Source organism: Bubalus bubalis, chromosome 11, assembly GCF_019923935.1.
Source record: "Bubalus bubalis isolate 160015118507 breed Murrah chromosome 11, NDDB_SH_1, whole genome shotgun sequence".
Lineage (NCBI taxonomy): Eukaryota > Metazoa > Chordata > Mammalia > Artiodactyla > Bovidae > Bubalus > Bubalus bubalis.
In genome coordinates this window covers 50228121-50246175 of record NC_059167.1, presented here as the reverse complement: position 1 = coordinate 50246175, position 18055 = coordinate 50228121, and the positions used below count along the sequence as shown (strand labels likewise).

Below are 18055 nucleotides of genomic sequence, written 5' to 3'. Positions count from 1 at the left end.
TTTTGTTGCAATACTTTATTTCACATTGCTGAAAAAAAAACAGTAACAGAAATTCATTCAAGCTACATAATTAGCCATAAACATTTTAAAATGCCTCCCTAATCCATATACCAACAATTCCCAGGAGCTCTTCTCTAGGACAGTCCCATTACTATAATAGGAATCCTAAATCATCTCAGCACTTAGGGCAGATAAATCAACTTCTTTGGAGAATCTGTGGCCAAATATTTTAAAAAGGAAAACTACTTGTGGATGCAAAGTGTCATCCAATAGAAATAATCTTGCTCTGAATAAGTTGAGAGCTCTAATAAATTTAAAGATGCCCAAATTACAGCATATAAGAGGTCTCAGCACTGGTTTTAAAGACAGTGTAATACGCTGAAAAAGCCAGATACTATGAAAGGCTCATGTAAAACAAAATTCCACAGGCCATAATCATCAAACACTAGCACTAATTAAATTGTTAAGCACTGATTATAAATTAGTATTTCTATATCAATTTGCTTGATGTTATTAAATTGTAATTGGAAATCTCTTTTACACACCAACTCTTTCTGAAGAGCCAATCTAGAAGTCATATATACAGATTGGAAAGTAGTTTTATTTTTTTGCCACACCATGCAGCTTGCAGTTCCCTGACCAGGGGTTGAACCCAAGCCCCCAGGAGTGGAAGTGCTGAGTTCTAACAACTGGACTGCCAGGGAATTCTTCAGGTTGCAAAGTCATTTTAGAAGAACACAGTTATCAAGAAGACATCAAAAGACTTTGTAGGAAGACTTAGTAATAAGGAAGTGGTATGCTATAAGATCAGTGTTGTTGGTTTTAAGCTGTCAAAGTGGTCACCTTTTAAAAGTTGTTACTTTTCACACATGTGAAAATTAACAAAAAGGTTATACTTTGGTTCCTAATACATACAGTGATTTATTTCAACCATAAGTAAATTAGGTGAGGTTACCAACTCCAACAAAAACATCTCAACATATCCCTTTATTTTTGTAAATCATTATTTCCTGTATTTAAGATGCATATAATTACAACTTTTATGAACAACTGATGCTGACTACTATGAAATATGTCTTGACTATAATATTGGTAAGGGAGGGAAGGATTGAGAGCACTGATGGTGGGTGGCTGAGGAGTGAGTGAAGTTCCAGTTCCATGCAAAACTCTGACTATCATAAACTAGACCTACTTGCTGACTTTCAATTTCCTTGTCTGTATGAATTAACTGCATGAAAGCACCGGAGAAATAGCATTCCCTCTGCGTCATACCTCCCCGCTTTGTTTTCTTCACACTGCTTACATTAATCCCTAATTGTCTAAACTTGTTTTCTTGTTTATCATCTCTTTTACCCTTTTCCCTAATAAAACGTATGTTCCAGAGAGTAAGGACTTCTCTATCTTATTCAGACAAATGTGAATTACACAGCCTTCTGCACTAGCTTCTGATTCTAAAATGGTGCTGGTAAACAAACACTTGCTAAAAGAATGAATGGTATCTTCCGCTTAACAAGTTGCCATTTGAGTACCTCTTAAACCCTTGGATGTATTTACCTAGGGTCCTTCTTGCTTTTACTCTTGCAGTTCACTTAATGTATGTTTTCTGAGCACTCCAGGCTCAGTTTCCTTTTCTATTTACCTGTGTTTTATCTCTTGGTAATACCATTCTTTATAAAGCATCAACTATGACATCTCTGTGAACGATTCCAAAATGAACACCTCTATCTTAGCTGCTGTACAGCTCCATCTAGGCCTATCTTTCTTTCATCTCAAGCTCAGTATGTCCAAATGCAAACTTTGCATCACTGCCGCAAGCTTCCCCAACTTTCCATCTCTACTCTTCTGTTTTCTCCATCTCAGTGAGCACCAGCATTCTCACGGTCACCAAAACCACTCTCACTACCCTCTCCCTTCTCCTGCCCCTCTGCGCTTCACACCAGACACCAATGCCCACAACTCTCTATAGTGTTTTTGGGAGAAGCATAAACATTCTCATCGCCGTGACACTACTTCAAACTTTTACTAGAACTTGTAGCCCTAGTAAAAGAAGCGGCTGAGCTATTCAATATTCAAGCCTTTACATTTTCAGTTACTCCCTCTCTTTCAGCCACACACAGTTCACTGAGCTACTGCCCTCAGCCAGTTTTGAACAAACCCCACATAGCAATTCCCGTTGCTGACGACAGAAAACAGAGTGACATTTGTCGTATTTCACAATCTGGTCATAAAAAGCCTTTCTACCTTATAATTTACATAAAGCATTATATACAACGTATTTTTTTCATTTTTTGAGCACAGTTTGTCCTTTCAAAAGGCCTGTTTCTTAACTTTTCCCTGATGGATTCTAAAACACGTCAAGGCCCAACTTAACTATAATGTTCCCATTTACACTCACTTTTACCTCCCTTAATATTCTTAGAGTAACTTGTTGTTATTGTTTTAGTCACTAAGTTGTATACAACTCTTTGGTGATCCCATGGACTGCAGCCCACTAGGCTCCTCTGTCCACTGGATTTCCCAGGTTAGAATACTGGAGTGGATTGCCATTTCCTTCTCCAGGGGATCTTCCTGACCCAGGGATCAAACTGGCGTCTCCTGCATTGCAGGTAGATTCTTCACCACTGACCTAGCAGGGAAGCAATCCGTTACCTCTCTGGTCTTTTGCTTCACAGTATGCTTTGTATTACCATTTTTGTATCTCTCTCCTCAACTACAAAGTCTTTGAAGGCAGGGACCTTACACTGTTCAACACTGAATCCATCACTGTCTGTCACTATCTTGCACAAGTAGGTGCTCAACATTTAAACAACAAAAACCCAAAAACTTGAGCGATTAAATCGCACTTGGAATTTGCTACAATACTTTTCGATAAAAAGCTGGATTCAGCAAACAGTAGTATTTATTTCAGCATTTATATAGTGGGGTTCAGTAATAGGAATACCTAAGAGGAGAAACAAGTACTATTACAAAGATGAATTCACTTACATATTAGTTTTATGGTATAAGCTTTGAGAACAACAATACAGTAAGGTTCCAATATTTTGGAGAACTAGTGTTGATGTACTAAGCTGTCCATACCACATCATTAGGCAGGTATGGGCTTTTGAGGGTATAAACAGACTATTAACCCTTATTTTCCCTGATAACTTTGCCATTACAGCTAAATAATCCCTAAGCATGTGAAGAACTGGTTTCTTCAAAGAAGGAAGTTTATATTTTAGAGTTATTTATCACCATCTTGCAATGACTAAACAAAATGATATTACATATAAAATGGGTGTGAGCTTTAAAAAAAAAAAATCACTGTGAAAACAGGAGAAGCAGGACCAAAAACATTATCAACATATAATTTCTGATATTTTTATCAAAAACATTCTCCATTTGTATAATAAAAGCCATTCTCTCCACTCACTCATCACACTCCCTGGTTCTACTTTGCCCTAAATTAAAGTGATGACAGACAATTATTATTAATACTTTTCCTGAACTGACAGATAGCCTGGAAAATTACAGGACTTTTTCTTGTCCCTTTTACTTTCATAAAAGGAATGTGTACGTGAGCAACGATATTAAAACAGCAGAATAACACAGTCTTATAGATCAGAGATGATTTCATTAAACTTAACCTCTGTATATTTATTCTATTACCAAATCACATACAGACTATACAGATTCCACAGAAACTGTTGTGCTACTTTAAGAAATTCTAAACCTAGGCTTTTCTTGATGAAGAGCATTCTAAATCAGGAATACATTACTTTTTGTACTTTCTGACCTTGAAGAACTCCTACATAGATGTTTCAAAAGAAAATAAAAAGAGAGAAGAAAAAAGTCAGTTCACTTAAAAAACGGGGATGGGAGTGATTTAGAATCTGGAGCATAAACACAAATAAGAACTCATTCTGCATGCAGTCCATGGTCCTCATACTGTTAAATGACCAATGATGAATAACTCCCAATACCTTCTGCCAGGCTTAAACGGTAATATGCCTCATTTTACTACAACAAATGAGGCTCCTCCTCCTATCAGTCATGGTCTATTCCAATCAGCAGGGTGCCAATAAGCCAGAGGCTAATGAAAAGGGCCCCAGACAAAAAAGAAACAATGGAGTGCTCCCAAGCCCAACCCTGGAACTGTGAGCCCAATTTTTTAAGCACTACAGTGCACATTTCAGTTAATCTTTATTATGCTAATGTTATTGAGTCTAAGGAACAAAGAAACTTATTTCATGAATAACTTTTAAACGTCAACTTCCCTGAATTTTCTTTTCTTTTGTTAGAGACTACTGAGCATTTAACTATCCAGATTAAAATACACCCACACACACATACACACTCTCTATCTCATTTCTCTCTCTCTCTCTTTCCTTTGCTCTGAGGTAGAAATCAAAACATAAATTATCACAGAGAAGTCTGATATAATCAACAAAGTTAAACAGTCCTCTTGTTTGATCTCCTCTAAATTAAAGACCAAGTGTTTTGATATGGTATTAGGCACTGAAATAAACCAGATGTTTCTTCCTCCATATAACTCTCCATGGGCACAATCTTAAAGGGTTATTGTCTGGCAAACGTTCAGGGAAACACTGAAATGGCACGAATATCCAGATTTTCCTTCCCTTCTATCTACCCTAGTTTATTATCTAAACTAATGCATAATCCATAGGGCTTTGGGAACTTTGTGTAAATACTTTCATGTACAATTCTCTTTCTAGCTATCCTGAGATTAAGACCACAATTATCCAGGCTTAAACCTAAAATAAAGGAACCTTTGCAAATGTATTATCTGGCCTTCCATGTTTAATCACACAGTATTCTGTGTGCTCTTTAATACCTAAACTGAAGAACAAAGGTTGTACCCTCTGATGTTTCACACATGAAAGACCATCTAAGACATACATCAGACATTCAGGGAGCTAGAAATAAGTACTAAAGACAATAGCATAGCATTTCTCCATCTAAACCTGGATGTTGTATTTAAAACATCACTTTCTAAAGAACTTAAAATTTCAAATACTCATGGTCACAATTTCCAAAGATCTGTAATACCTAACATCAAAAATTCTGATATGAATGTCAGACTTTCAACTGTAATTCTCATAAAATTCCTTCTCCTCATCTCTTCTAATCCTTCCTATCCCCAATGTAATGCTTTTGTTTTTCAGGACATTTTGACAGCACTAAAGCGAATATGAGTTTGCAATGGAAGTTAGGGAAAGAATACGTTGGGGGGAGGTGTCTGGTGTGGAGCAGGGAAGGAGATGGATTGAAGGAAAGGATTTGAAGTGTGCAGACTATGGCATGCAGTGATGGAGCAGATGGAATGCATCACCGTCAGCTATGACAGAAATGATTTATGGAATGACCTGGCTGCTCCTGCCTAGTAACAACACAGGATGACAGAGCTGAGTTTCCATGACAACCAAAGCCCACCCACTAACTAGATTAAACATTCTTCCCTATCTTCCACTTACACTGGATTTAGATTTTCTTTTCCAAATGCCAACTGGTTCAGCTAGTATATTGGTTATAATATAGGAGAATAGTCAAGGACTTCAAGGGTAACTGAAAAGGAGCTTGAAGGACCACTAAGAACATCACAAATTCCTGCCTGTCTATCTGCCAAGGACCCTTTAAAGAAGTTTTCCTTGAATAAAGTGAACAAAATAATTTTGAGAAAAAAGCCCCTGAAATGTAGGTTGTATTTTTTTTAAGTTGCCTAATATTAAAGGTTCAGATGTTATTTGTCTTTCTACATGTGAAATATTTGCTACTGAATTCTTACAAATCAGAGGAAGAAATTAGCAAGTAAATTAAATACCCGAGAGGCACTCATTTAATATTACAGAATAATTTTCTTTCCAAGTAGGTAGTTTTCACCATGTGGGATAAGTTCAGAAAAAGTGAGACAACTCCCTTTAACCTTCATCAACACCTTATAAAATAACAGTCACTGTAGCACTGGTCTTTCTGGAAGTACAGAGTAAGTGAAGCTAGCCAGAGCAGATCTAATCTAATACTAGGCCTTACCCTTCCTAGCTAGGTGATCCCGAGAGCAAGTTATTTAATCTTTCTGAGCCAAAGTTACTTAACCTTTTAAACCTTAGTTCCTCATCTGTAACATGGGAATAGTAATGCCAACCTCACAGCGCTTTCCTGAGGATTAAATGAAATGAAGCATGTAAATGCTTAGTGTAGTGCCAAGCACCTAGTAAACATACAAATTACAGATGATATTTTTGTGGGTTTTGTTATCATCATCATTTTTCTCATATGATGCAAGAATGAATTCAATGAACATTTACTGAGCTCTATTTTGTGTGGGCCACCAGTATGTGGGAGATGAATCTGACCTGGCTTCATTTCTCAAGAAAAACTTGTAGTGCTGTGGACAGAGAATATTTACATAAAACCATACCCAAAGAGGTTTATCTCCTTAAATGTTCAACAGCTGCTTCCTACTATCCACACATTAGGTTCCCTATGAACAGCAGCAAATATGTTTGACAGAGTTAACTGCATTTGATAGTAGAACATAAGTAAGACAACTCTGAGAAACCTGAGAGCCATATCACTCAGGAGGAAACAAGAAAGAAAACGCCTTAGGAGAAAGTTTGGAAAATACAAAGCAGAAGTGCCTCTTAAAAAATTAGATTTGGAATCTTTATGGATTACTAGTAAACATTCTCCCAAAAGAATAGATTTCAGTTTAATGTTTTAAGGATCAGATATTAAAACCAATCACTGCCTTTATTAAAGCAAATCACTGCTTTGTCATTAACATTCTGGTTGTGATGTAAACTAGTCGCTGAGGAAAATATTATGGGGCTCCTTCAAACCAGTTCTACTCATTTTAGCATGGGCTCCTCAGTGAATCTGTTTTTTTGCTTTTAGGAAAGGCTCTCATCTCCTATGCCTTGAATGAATCAGCAGGAGATGATTATTTTTTCCTTTTAAAAAATATTAAAATACATTCCATCTTAGGAAAAAAATCCTTATAAAAGCACTTCCTTCTCTGGATCAGAAGAATAACTGAGCTACGTTTCTTGGCTCCACTTGGCTTATTTTAACGCGCAACTCACAAAGTATATGTTTAAAACTAATAAACAGATTTAACAATTAATCTCAGTAATCTGTCCTTTAGGCTTTAAAATGACTGAGTTTTTAAAATTTTCCCTACATCTGTTCCATTAAGACAAAAACAGATATTTAAATTGAAATTAGAAGGACAGTTCTTGTGGGAATCAGGTGGGAAGTATTCTCATGAGTTATTATAAGGGCAGTACAAATCAATACAAACTGAGAATAGCTCTAAATGAGTAATGAAATGGTCCTGTTATAACTATACCCTTTAACTATGACACACACTGCCCACAAAATCAAATCACTGCAATTCAGCAGTGTAAAAATCATTCAGCAAAATACGTAAAATCAATACTCACAGATGCCAAAGCTTTTCCAAGTGCATCACCTGTCTGTGAGCTTCCAGCAGCATTTCCTCTGGTTCCTGAGTATTTCAAATAGGAAAACAAATCAAGAAGTTTAGCAAGTGAGCAGGCATGCTTTGTAGCACTCTGGCATTTTTTCAATGGTTTTCTCCATTGTTATTGCACATCTGTCACAATAAACCAGCAAACAGTAAACTAAAGGAAAGATGGATTCCTTACCAGTTTCTGCATTAATGAAAATCAGAAACTTTCTTTTCTTCCTTTCTTTCACACTTAAACTCAATACTAAAAAATATGTTGAGTCAAAAGGTACAAATTTCCAGTTATAAGTAAGTACTGGGGCTGTAATACACAATATGATGACTATAACTAACACTGTTGTATGTCATATAGGCAAGTTGTTGAGAGTAAATCCTGAGTTATCATCACAAAGAAAAAAATTTTTTTCTATTGCTTTTATTTTATATCTATATAAGATGATGAATGCTCACTAAACTTACTGTGATAATCATTTCAAGATGTCTGTAAGTCAAATCATTACGCTGTACACCTTAAACTTATACAGTGTTATATGTCAATGATATCTTGATAAGTTGGGGAAAAACATGAAAAGAACAAGTGTGTGTGTGTGTGTATATATATATATCATATATTAAAAAATGGGATTCACTAAAAATGCCTAAGTTCAGTTTTAGGGAGTTCTGCCAACCCAAAAGAGCTCACCTAGAATGCTATCTGATCCATTGATGGGAGGAGTGTGTGAGGCAGCAACGTAAGGTGAACTGCTGGTACTGGCGCGGTGGAAGCTGGACATTGGTGGAAGACTTGTGTTTATGTCTGTTGGTGAAACTGAGTGTGGAGGATAACTCTAAGAAAGAGGAAAAGAGATATGATCTAATAAATACATTTTCTCAATAATAAGCACACAACTGGGCAACTGCTATAATAGCTTATAAAGAACATCATAAATTAGTAGCTGAAGACACCTACTATTGTCATTTACTTTTTTCAAAAGGCATGAAGTAAGCCTAGAAGTATTTCAACACTCAGAAGTTTTGGCAGAATCAAATCTTACACTTGTAATCCAAAAAGAAACACAAGCAAGGACAAAGTATTGCTGCACCCTAGTCATGTGTTAAGGCCTACCAAGCGGTCATGTGAATGAAGGCTGCCATAACTACTGGATTGAGACATGTGGGAAGTGGAGGTCCCCAGAATTCCACCAAAACCAGGCTGGCTCATCCCATTTGATGAACTCCAAAGGTCAGAAGAATTGTGGGTCCCATCTAAGACAAAAAAGAGAAATATAGAACTTTCCTTAGCCAAAATTTTTTCTTTTATTTTGATGATACAAAAAAACTTCAAAGGGTACTCTCTGGATATGTCTTTCCTCCTTTTTTCAATCTAGTCTTCCATATAGTTTTCTTCTCTCCAAACTGTACAGTTACTATTTTAAATGAAGGAATAAAGCTTTATAGTTGGGGAGGTGGGGAAGAAATCTAAACTGTAGGCAGGTCATTATAAAAATCCTCACAAGATCTGAATTCATATCAGGGAGGATAATACAAATCCAAAATTTGGGGAGAGGCTGGATTAAACTTTTGCTTAAATGGTATATCCATAAATATACAAAAAAGTTCTTAATCTATAACAAGCAATGTATATTTTATCAAACATTCTCAAACTAGAATAAAGAAGTTTCTCTTATAGAGAAACTAAGTAATTGATAATGACTCTATTATAGTCAGCCTTCAAATGAAGTGTGCTGGCAATGACTTCACTCACCAATATAAAGTCAAGGACCAATTTATGTAGCAATTTATTGTTCTCTATAGTCTAAAATCACAGATCAAATAAAAATGATTTGCTAGGCATGAACTAAAAGAATTACAACACTTTTTCTCTCTTAAAAGTCTTAATTCTGTTCTATGATATTCACCTTTTTATTTGCACTGATAATTCTAGGAGTGTTATGAATCTGTCATTTAAACAAGAAACTAAAATTGTTTATAGCTTTTATACATTTAAAAATCCTAAAAAAAGAAAGAGCAGCTCTACGCACTTTTTTCAACTGAAGTCCTTTTTAAATTCAATTAATACTAGATGAGCATGCCAAAGCTTTGCTGAATAATTCAACTACATTGCACTCAACAATAATTAGCAATAGAAAATTTTAAAATTAAATTTTAACTTGCTTCAGCCAAACATATCTAGATAAAAATGTCTGAACTTCTATATAGATATTCTCCTTCTTCACAACTTAAAAATATTAGCTAATATATAATAGATAACTGTTGTAATATTTGACAACTAGTTGGTAGTACTTACCTTGCATAAAGAAAGTGCTAGCAAACATACTGGTTGGTGGCTTGGGAGATGGATAACTAGGAGATTCACGGTTGAAGTCATCTGAATTTGGGGATGGTGCATATACCTTAAAATTAAACAGGAAATTTAATTAAAATGTAAATTACTCTCATACCACTTATGTAAAATGAGTGCTACACTTCCAGAAAGGCCTAAAAAGGCCTATCTCATATCTAAAAAGGCCTATGACAAATTCAAAGAAACTGCTTAAATCATCATAAATTATGTCTAACTTGGATATTATCTACACGTTTGTTTTTAGCTGGTTACTAGAGAAAAAAACCATTCTAAATATCCCTGGAATGAATCTTCGTGTAACAATTATACCAAGTGACTAAATAAAGTCTCAAATGTTGACTCTGCTCACAAAACATAAATTCATATAGGCTCATGATTCAAAACCTAGTGGAAACAAAAGTCTTTTGACTATAGCATGAAATAAAATTTGGGTTCATAAAATTCATTCTTTCCACAAGAGTTATCAAAATCAAAATGAACTGGATTAAATGTTATTATTCTTTACTATTATTAAAAGTTAACTGTGAAAAGCACAATGTAATTGTTCAGAAACTTCCTGAACTTAGTAGGGTTGGCTAAAGTCTGAGCAGTTTTAACTCTTTAATTTCTAGTAAATTTTCAACTCTGGCACAGCTTTCAGAAAAATGTCATTTAATCTGTCAGAGCAGTATTAATTTCCTTTGGTAAACCTGTGCTTCAGATAAGCAAAGCATAAACATTTTGAATTGGCAAATGGCCAACACTGTCATTTCTCTGAAAAACTAAATGGGCAGCCAAATAACTATAATGATCAAAACATGATCAAACCACTTTTATGACGACTACTGAAATCAAGAAGAACAAATATGTAACACTTAAGGTGATGATGATCTGTAAAAGTGAACCAGAAATCCAGAATGGAAAGGAGTCCTATTTTGAGCAGTGGATGAAACATTTCTTTTGTTTAGTCTGATAAGGGTACATCTATTTAATTTTTAGCCCCAAATAAAAATTCAAAGTGTTCATTTAATGTGGAAAAAGCAATTAGCTCAGTAAAATTACGGGAGCATGTGTGAAAAAAGCATACACATTTATTTCATTTCATTTATATTCATTTATTCTTTCTCTGAGACATTAACTAACTGCAAAGATTTCTGGCAAATTGTCTAACCGTCTGAAACTCCATTTCCTCATTTGTAAGACAGTGCTAACAGTACCTGCATTGAGGGTTGGATTTATGGGAAGATCAGATGAGATAGCACATACAAAACCTTTAGTGAATCCCTGGCAGTCCAGTGGTTAGGACTCTGCGTACTCACTGCTGAAGGCCCAGGATTGATCTTTGGTCAGGGAACTAAAATCCCACAAGCCACACAGTATGGCCAACAAACAAACAAACAAAAAACCCTGCCTGGATTCCTCAAGATAGCTAAGGGACTCAGAAAGCTCTAAAATGTTTAGCAGATAAGCACTCGCTAAGTATTAGCTTACAATATCATCTTTCTAATTCTTAGAGGCATAGTTATACTGCTACATATTGTCCCTGTTCAGTACTGAACTACTATTTCTTACAGTTTTGGTCCAATATCATCCTTACATGTACAGTTCACTCTAAATAAAAGGTTGAAAAGTTCATTTTTAGTCTTCTGTCTAGCCATGCTATTACTAGCGCAGGTGTGTCTTTTTAATGAACTGGCATTCAGGTTAGTTTCCTTCTTCTTATATCCCAGAGGGAAAAACACACATCTGTGGTATCTGAGAAGTTGGGGATAAGATATATTTCTAAGAATTACCCATAAAGGATTCTAGATAGGAGATTATACATTACACATATTAAACATTTTTCTATGCTTAATGTGCTACTACATAAAGAGCTATTATGTAAAGACAGAGTTAGGAAGAAAGACTTGGGTATACATAAATGTATTTGCAATGTATGAGGTACACTGACAGGCACGTTATCAGGAAAGGAATTTTGTACTTTTTTCTTTTAATCCAGTTTCAGCATCTAAATTTAGCTTTAGCTAGATATCCTCTGTCCCCCTAATATATAGATTTTCTCAAACTAGGCTGAAACCACAAATAACAAAAAGAGAGTATATCCACAGATGTAGAAAGAAAATATAAATGAGAGTAAAATTTAGAAGACACAGTTAGAACATGCTTTTTCATAAATGCTTATCTACTATGTATACCATCACTGACCTGAAAGTATAAAATATAAAATTCTCTAATTCCATCTAGGCTATAGGTTAAGACAGTATGTAAATCTCACAATGATAACTATGAAAAACTCCACTTTTGATGTGTCATTTCACACAAAAAAAATCTATTCAGTTTGTCAGTTTAAATTTATATATAATCTCTTAATATATATCTTTATTATTTAATTAACTGTATTCCATAAAGGTAAACTTACACTTCAAAAAATTTTTAATGTATATAATTATAAAAGCAAAGAAAGGGATAAACCTGACTTTACTGATTTACAAATCGCTATAAATAAAGGAGAATATGTTGATGAGACAATGGTTATTGATAACTATCATGGAAAGCAACAAAACCAAGATAAACCACACAAAGCAGAAGAGGCTTGCCTCCTCATACATAAAACTTTTGAAGCTGTATTGGGAACACAGGGCTCATTTTGGAGTCAAAGTTTTTTTTAATGTTGTTATTGTTGTTCAGTTGCTAAGTTTTTAATGTTAGTCTTTACAGACTTCCAAAAAATAAATGGGCTTTTAAAGAATAGATCTTATAAGTGAAAATGGTAAAGACTCTAAAAATACTATAACTTTATCATTTATTTATTAACATAAATTCAAAGTTTTTATCATAATACAGATGTTTTGAAAATCATGGTTCTAAAAGAGGCCCATCTAACAGCATTTCTAACACAGGCCAAAAAACTTTACTTTTGGTATCCTAACTGTGGCTTGCAGAAACATAGATGCAATGTTATGAAGCAGCAGTTGTGCCAGTTTCGATTTTTCAGATCAAAGAGTTCTTGCGGCAAAGCACAACTGATGTGGTCTTAAAGACTTTATTAACTCCAGATGTAGGGAAATAGTCAGCCAATTCCACAAAAAGAGCAAGTCTCTTTCAGTTACAATCAGTACTGGCCGCAAATGAAAACCAGACTGCTTATGTCATCTGATCACCTGCACATAGATGCCAGTTTTTTTCTAGTTAATGATCTAATCATACATTTAAATCTTAAGTATGATTTTGTATCACAACAAACCATCTTAAAATTAAGAAAAAGAAATATGTGTGCTTAAGCTGATTAAAAATCTACCAGGAGTCACACTATTTTAAAGAGGAATAGGAAAAGTATAATTAAGTAATTTGAGAAGTTCTATTGAAATGTGGTCATTGGAAATTTTCTTTAAAATTCTAGTCTCCATTTCAGAATGTCAGGCTCAAAGGTGTTATCATGGGAATGTCCTTCTTTCTCAGGTACTTACACATTTTCTCCTCTAGGAATGGCAATGAGAGAAATTTTTGAGTCTTGAGTGAATAGAACCATAACATGTATCCAGAATTAAATGAATGTAACTGAAAATCTAACAAGATACCTCCCTTTCATTGTTAAGACTGGTTGAAAAGAATAAATTCACAGTAATATCTTTACTGTCCTCATTCCATCAACCCAAATTTACTTTTTAAGAGTGACAGAGTACTTCGAGCATGAATATTTACATTACCCTATACAATGATTACACAATTATCCTTGGAATGTCTTAGCTCAAACAACCAATTGGAGTCAAGTTAGCAAAAACATTCCTTTTTTCCTGTTTGGATGATTCAGTTTAGTCATATGGATCATCCCAATTCAGGGCAGTCCACTTTCTGTTTAGCTTTAGAGGCTGGAGTTGTGTACTGTGTTCTTACTTCAGAGCATTCTTCTTGTAATTAATATCAGAAACATCTCTGAAAGGCAGAAAGGCATCATTTTCTTATAGTTACTCAGAAAAGATCCAAAAGTGTCTAAGTTTTTGCTAAAAAGATAGTTTATCTTTTTATCTTGTCACATCCAGTGATGAGTTAAAAGATGATGCCATTTCCTATGCTTTTAAAAATAGATCCAAAACCTATGTCGTAGCTGGTATCTTTAAATGTTTTAAGTGATGAGGAGACGAATTGAGAATTTTCTTTAGAATGTGAGAATAGCTAGCTATATACGTTAATGAAGATAGCCTTCCACAGAAAATGAGAGTAAAGCTTTAGACAAGCACTGTTCAGTGAGTTTCAGTGATGATGGAAATGTTCCATATCTGAAAGGATGGTAATGTATGTATGTCTGTACAATACAGTAGCTACTCGTTACATCTGAATATTGAACACCTGAGATGTGGATAGTACAACTGAGGGACTGAATTTTAAATTTTAATTTAAATAGTCATTGTGGCTACTGGTTATTACTGAACAATACAGGATGAAATCACTTTTCCTTACCTAGCAGTTTAAAATTACAAAAACTATTTTGAAAGAAATATTCTAGAAGCCTCATAAACTCCAAAGCCTATGAAAACCCAAACTCTCAAACATTTTGGGAATACCTTTATCTAATTTGGAAAGAAGACACAGAAGCTTATCAATATTTCTGAACATGCTCTAACACAGAAATTATTACCAATATTTCATTATGTTTAGGCTTCTATTAGCACTTTTGTCAAGATGGTTTTACTAGCAGTTTTCCTTAAGTTCTAATATGTTAAATACCATTAAAACAGTTTACTGTTAAGATTAAACTTCCAATGTTTGAAAAGTTTATGCTAATAGCAGAAATCACCTCCATCAAAATCTTTATCAACTTACCAAAATAGCAAAGCAAAACAAAATTATTTGGCTAACTTACCCTATCATCATGATTTTAAAATAAAAATGTAATATTATATTCAGGAAAACTAAACTTAATTTATCTTGTATTTTAAGAACTATATTTTGTATTAAGCAATAAAAATTTTACAAGATCTAGCTGAGCATCTAAAATCTGAAAACAAACAAAAAAACCAAAACAGTCTAGGTCACTGGGAAAAAAGAAAACCTCAACCCAACTCAAATTCTGGCTTTCAAAACTGTAATTAAACCACTGGGCCATCAATTTAAAAAACTGGGCACATTTAAGGGTCAACACTCAAAAACTAAGAAAGAAAAACTAGGTAAATATTATAAGAAGTTTTTAGTTACTGTTGATCAACCTATGAAGTCCCATATCCAGTAATACACCCAAAGTTTCCTTCTAATTCTGTATTTTGAGGGATCTGAATTTAGTAAAAAGAGGTTGTTTTAAAACAAGTAAAATTTTTGCTTTAATAATTGGACTCAATGATAAGAGTGGTAGAATTTAAGAAAGAAATTTTTAAAAAACGATTTACTATTAATTTTTCTGATCATTTTGGATCCATTGTTTTCTATGCATACTGACCTTATATATAAACTCAGACAAAGAGCATATCTTTAACATAAATTTTAAAATCTTAAAGTTCCTGAAATTCAGGTCTTCCCACTTTCTTGGTTCTTTCTTTAATCTAAATTAAAACAAGTATAACCTCAGTGAAGAAGACATTAAAAAAAGTAAGTACATGAAACAGCAATTTAAGAATTTCCTAAAATCCAAGAATATTTAAACAAATGACAAATTTGATAAATATCTCAATATTTTTAGTATTTTAATATTACATAAAAGTATCAAATTTTGCCATAAAATCCAATCTAGTACTTAAGTTTTTATGGTAATAATTCCAAACCTAAGGTGCGGGACACACACACACACACACACACATATATGTAGTTTCAGTACTAAATATTGTAAGAACTGAAACCAAAAAGCAACATAAAGCAAAATAAAGTAGAAGGACTAACTCAGGGACACATAAGCTATCTATGGAAGATTCTTTTCATCTAATTAGTTAGCCTAATAAAATAACATGAAATTTCTGTAAAAAGCATACATGTTTATATTTTCAAAGTATCACCAATAAAAGGATCAATATCTTTCCAAGAATTTCCAGAGGATGTTTAGGGGTGAAATACTGTAAAATTTCCTTTCTAACAAACAATAAGAAAAAAATTCTAGCTTTCAGTACAAAGTAGCTTAAAATCGATTACTACTTCCACTGTCTAAAAAGTATAGTTGAGTAACAGTGGTTTTCAAATGCGAGAATTTCTTCTTAGGTAAGTCAAACACATTTTAATTAATCTTAAGTTAACATCACTAGGTTTGTCTCATCAGTTCTTTATTGTAACCAGTATCATTTTTGCAATAGGTACAATTTTTTTTCCCAAAGAGATAAACCATGAAATTTTTAAGGGACTGGGTTTGAAATTCACATGCTAGGAAGATATACTGAGCACATCAATGAGTGTCACTTCTTAGCTATCTACATTTTAAAAATATTTAGACATAACAATAAAGTACCTGATCCCTTTCTTTAACATGTTCATAAGCTAGTGGAAAAGGACATAAATTTCTTTAAAACATTAACAAACCTGACCAGTGACAACATACTCTCCTGGCAGGGGTTTTAGTATTAACTTCCTGTTATTTGTGCTCACTTGAATCAAAAAAAAAAAAAAAAAAAAAAGACCTTCTTGGATTCATACCTAGAATACAGTCTCAGATAATCTTGGTAAAGGAAAAAAAAAAATCAAAGCAGATGGAAGCTAAACTTGTCATTTAATGTCTCTAAGCATTGTAACTTTAGAGAATTCTTAAATGACTTCATGTTTTCCTCATCATACAAATGTAGATTTAACTCTACTGGGTCCACAGATAGCTTGGAAATTTGAATTAATTTAATTAAACTTTCCTCTCTCATGTTAATTAGAAGTAAATCCCCAAAAGAACAGAACTGTGGCTCTATATGGTCTCATACTGGTTTCTGTGCTTTTATCAACTGAAAATGTTTATTTGAAAAATAAGTCTTAGAAGTATTCATAAGGCAATTTTAGCTCCATGCTACTCTAATTCTTATGAAAATATAAATTATGTGGAGAGGCAGGTGCCAAAACCATGGCTAAACCAATTTTCAATACTATGAGTTCTATTAGAAGAGACCTGCTAATTTCCTGCATTTAAAATCATATCTAGGATAGTTTTAAGTTCAGTTTAAAAAGAAACTAGTAAAAAGCTGCTTGACAGACTATATCAAGTAGCATTCATAAAACTGTAAATCTGATCAAATATGTGAAACATATTTATTTGTAAGAATAGCCTACTACTTTTCTCAGTGACATTTTCTTTCCAATGTAGTACTTTGATACGACCAAGAGTAAGGATTAGTGAGATCTGGCTCTCTGCTATGGAGACCAGTTTACTTGTCCTTGGATAATATCAGAGGAAAAGTTGCTACTGGGAGAGAGACCTGGGTTCAGGTCTAGCCTCAAAGCTTACTAATTGGGGGGGGGGGGGTTGGGGGTTGGGGAAGATTATACAAGTTACTTAACTACTCAGCACCTCATTTTCCTTACTTAGAAAAGGAGGCTAGTAACAGCTAAATGACAGAGTGGTTGGGAGAATTAAATGAGGTAAACATAAAGTTCCCAGCAGAGTTCCTGAAACAGAGTAGTTAGTTCCTATCTCTTCTTCCCCAGATTCCATACAAAGAAGCTGAATGTTCAAAATGCGTTTCTAAGCTTTGGTTTTAAAACTTGGATTTCTGTGTTGTCTCTAAAAGATTAAAATAATTCCCTGATATAATGAAAACAGCATCATGTCTGTACTTGCTGCAATTTTTGTACCTGGAACACTTTGTAGCATCTTCAGTTCAAGGTCTAGAAAATGGAGGCTGATCAGATCAAAGGAAGGCTAAAACTCCAGAATACCAAGGTGAAGAGAGCAGGAATCCTCTCTTCCCCAAACTTTCCTTTCTTTACCTCTACCATTCTCTACCTTTCTGCATAAAGGACATAATTTAGTCATATCTATGAGAAAACTGAGTGCAGGCCCTCAGAAACTCATTATTTTTTCTTGCTATTTTTCAAAGTTCAGAAAACAGATAATATTCAAAGTGATTTTAAGTCCTCTATTTATCATGAACACATATTAATATCTTACAGCATGGTATATAATACTTCCACACAAAAATTATGATACAGAACATTAACCCTTTCTTTTTTCAAACAGTGAGGAAAATAGGGTTAACATTTTTGCCTTTTCTGCACAAAGATGCCCAAGCCTCTTATATTTCCAGCAATACAATATGGCCACATAATCTTAAATATACCAAAATATGAAA

The 18055-nt window shown here is 34.1% G+C and overlaps 1 protein-coding gene across 10 annotated transcripts in view; it reads right to left on the bottom strand.

Moving 5' to 3' along the window:
• Positions 1–18055, bottom strand: part of TCF12 (transcription factor 12) — a 392641-nt gene that overhangs the window by 40235 nt on the left and 334351 nt on the right. For all 10 annotated transcript variants that reach the window (XM_025295665.3, XM_025295667.3, XM_025295663.3 and 7 more), the window contains 4 exons: positions 9777–9882; positions 8595–8734; positions 8172–8316; positions 7443–7507 (listed from right to left, as the gene is read on the bottom strand). In XM_025295665.3, coding sequence (XP_025151450.1) covers positions 7443–7507; positions 8172–8316; positions 8595–8734; positions 9777–9882 — 456 coding nt within the window. The remainder of the gene's footprint in view (positions 1–7442; positions 7508–8171; positions 8317–8594; positions 8735–9776; positions 9883–18055) is intronic.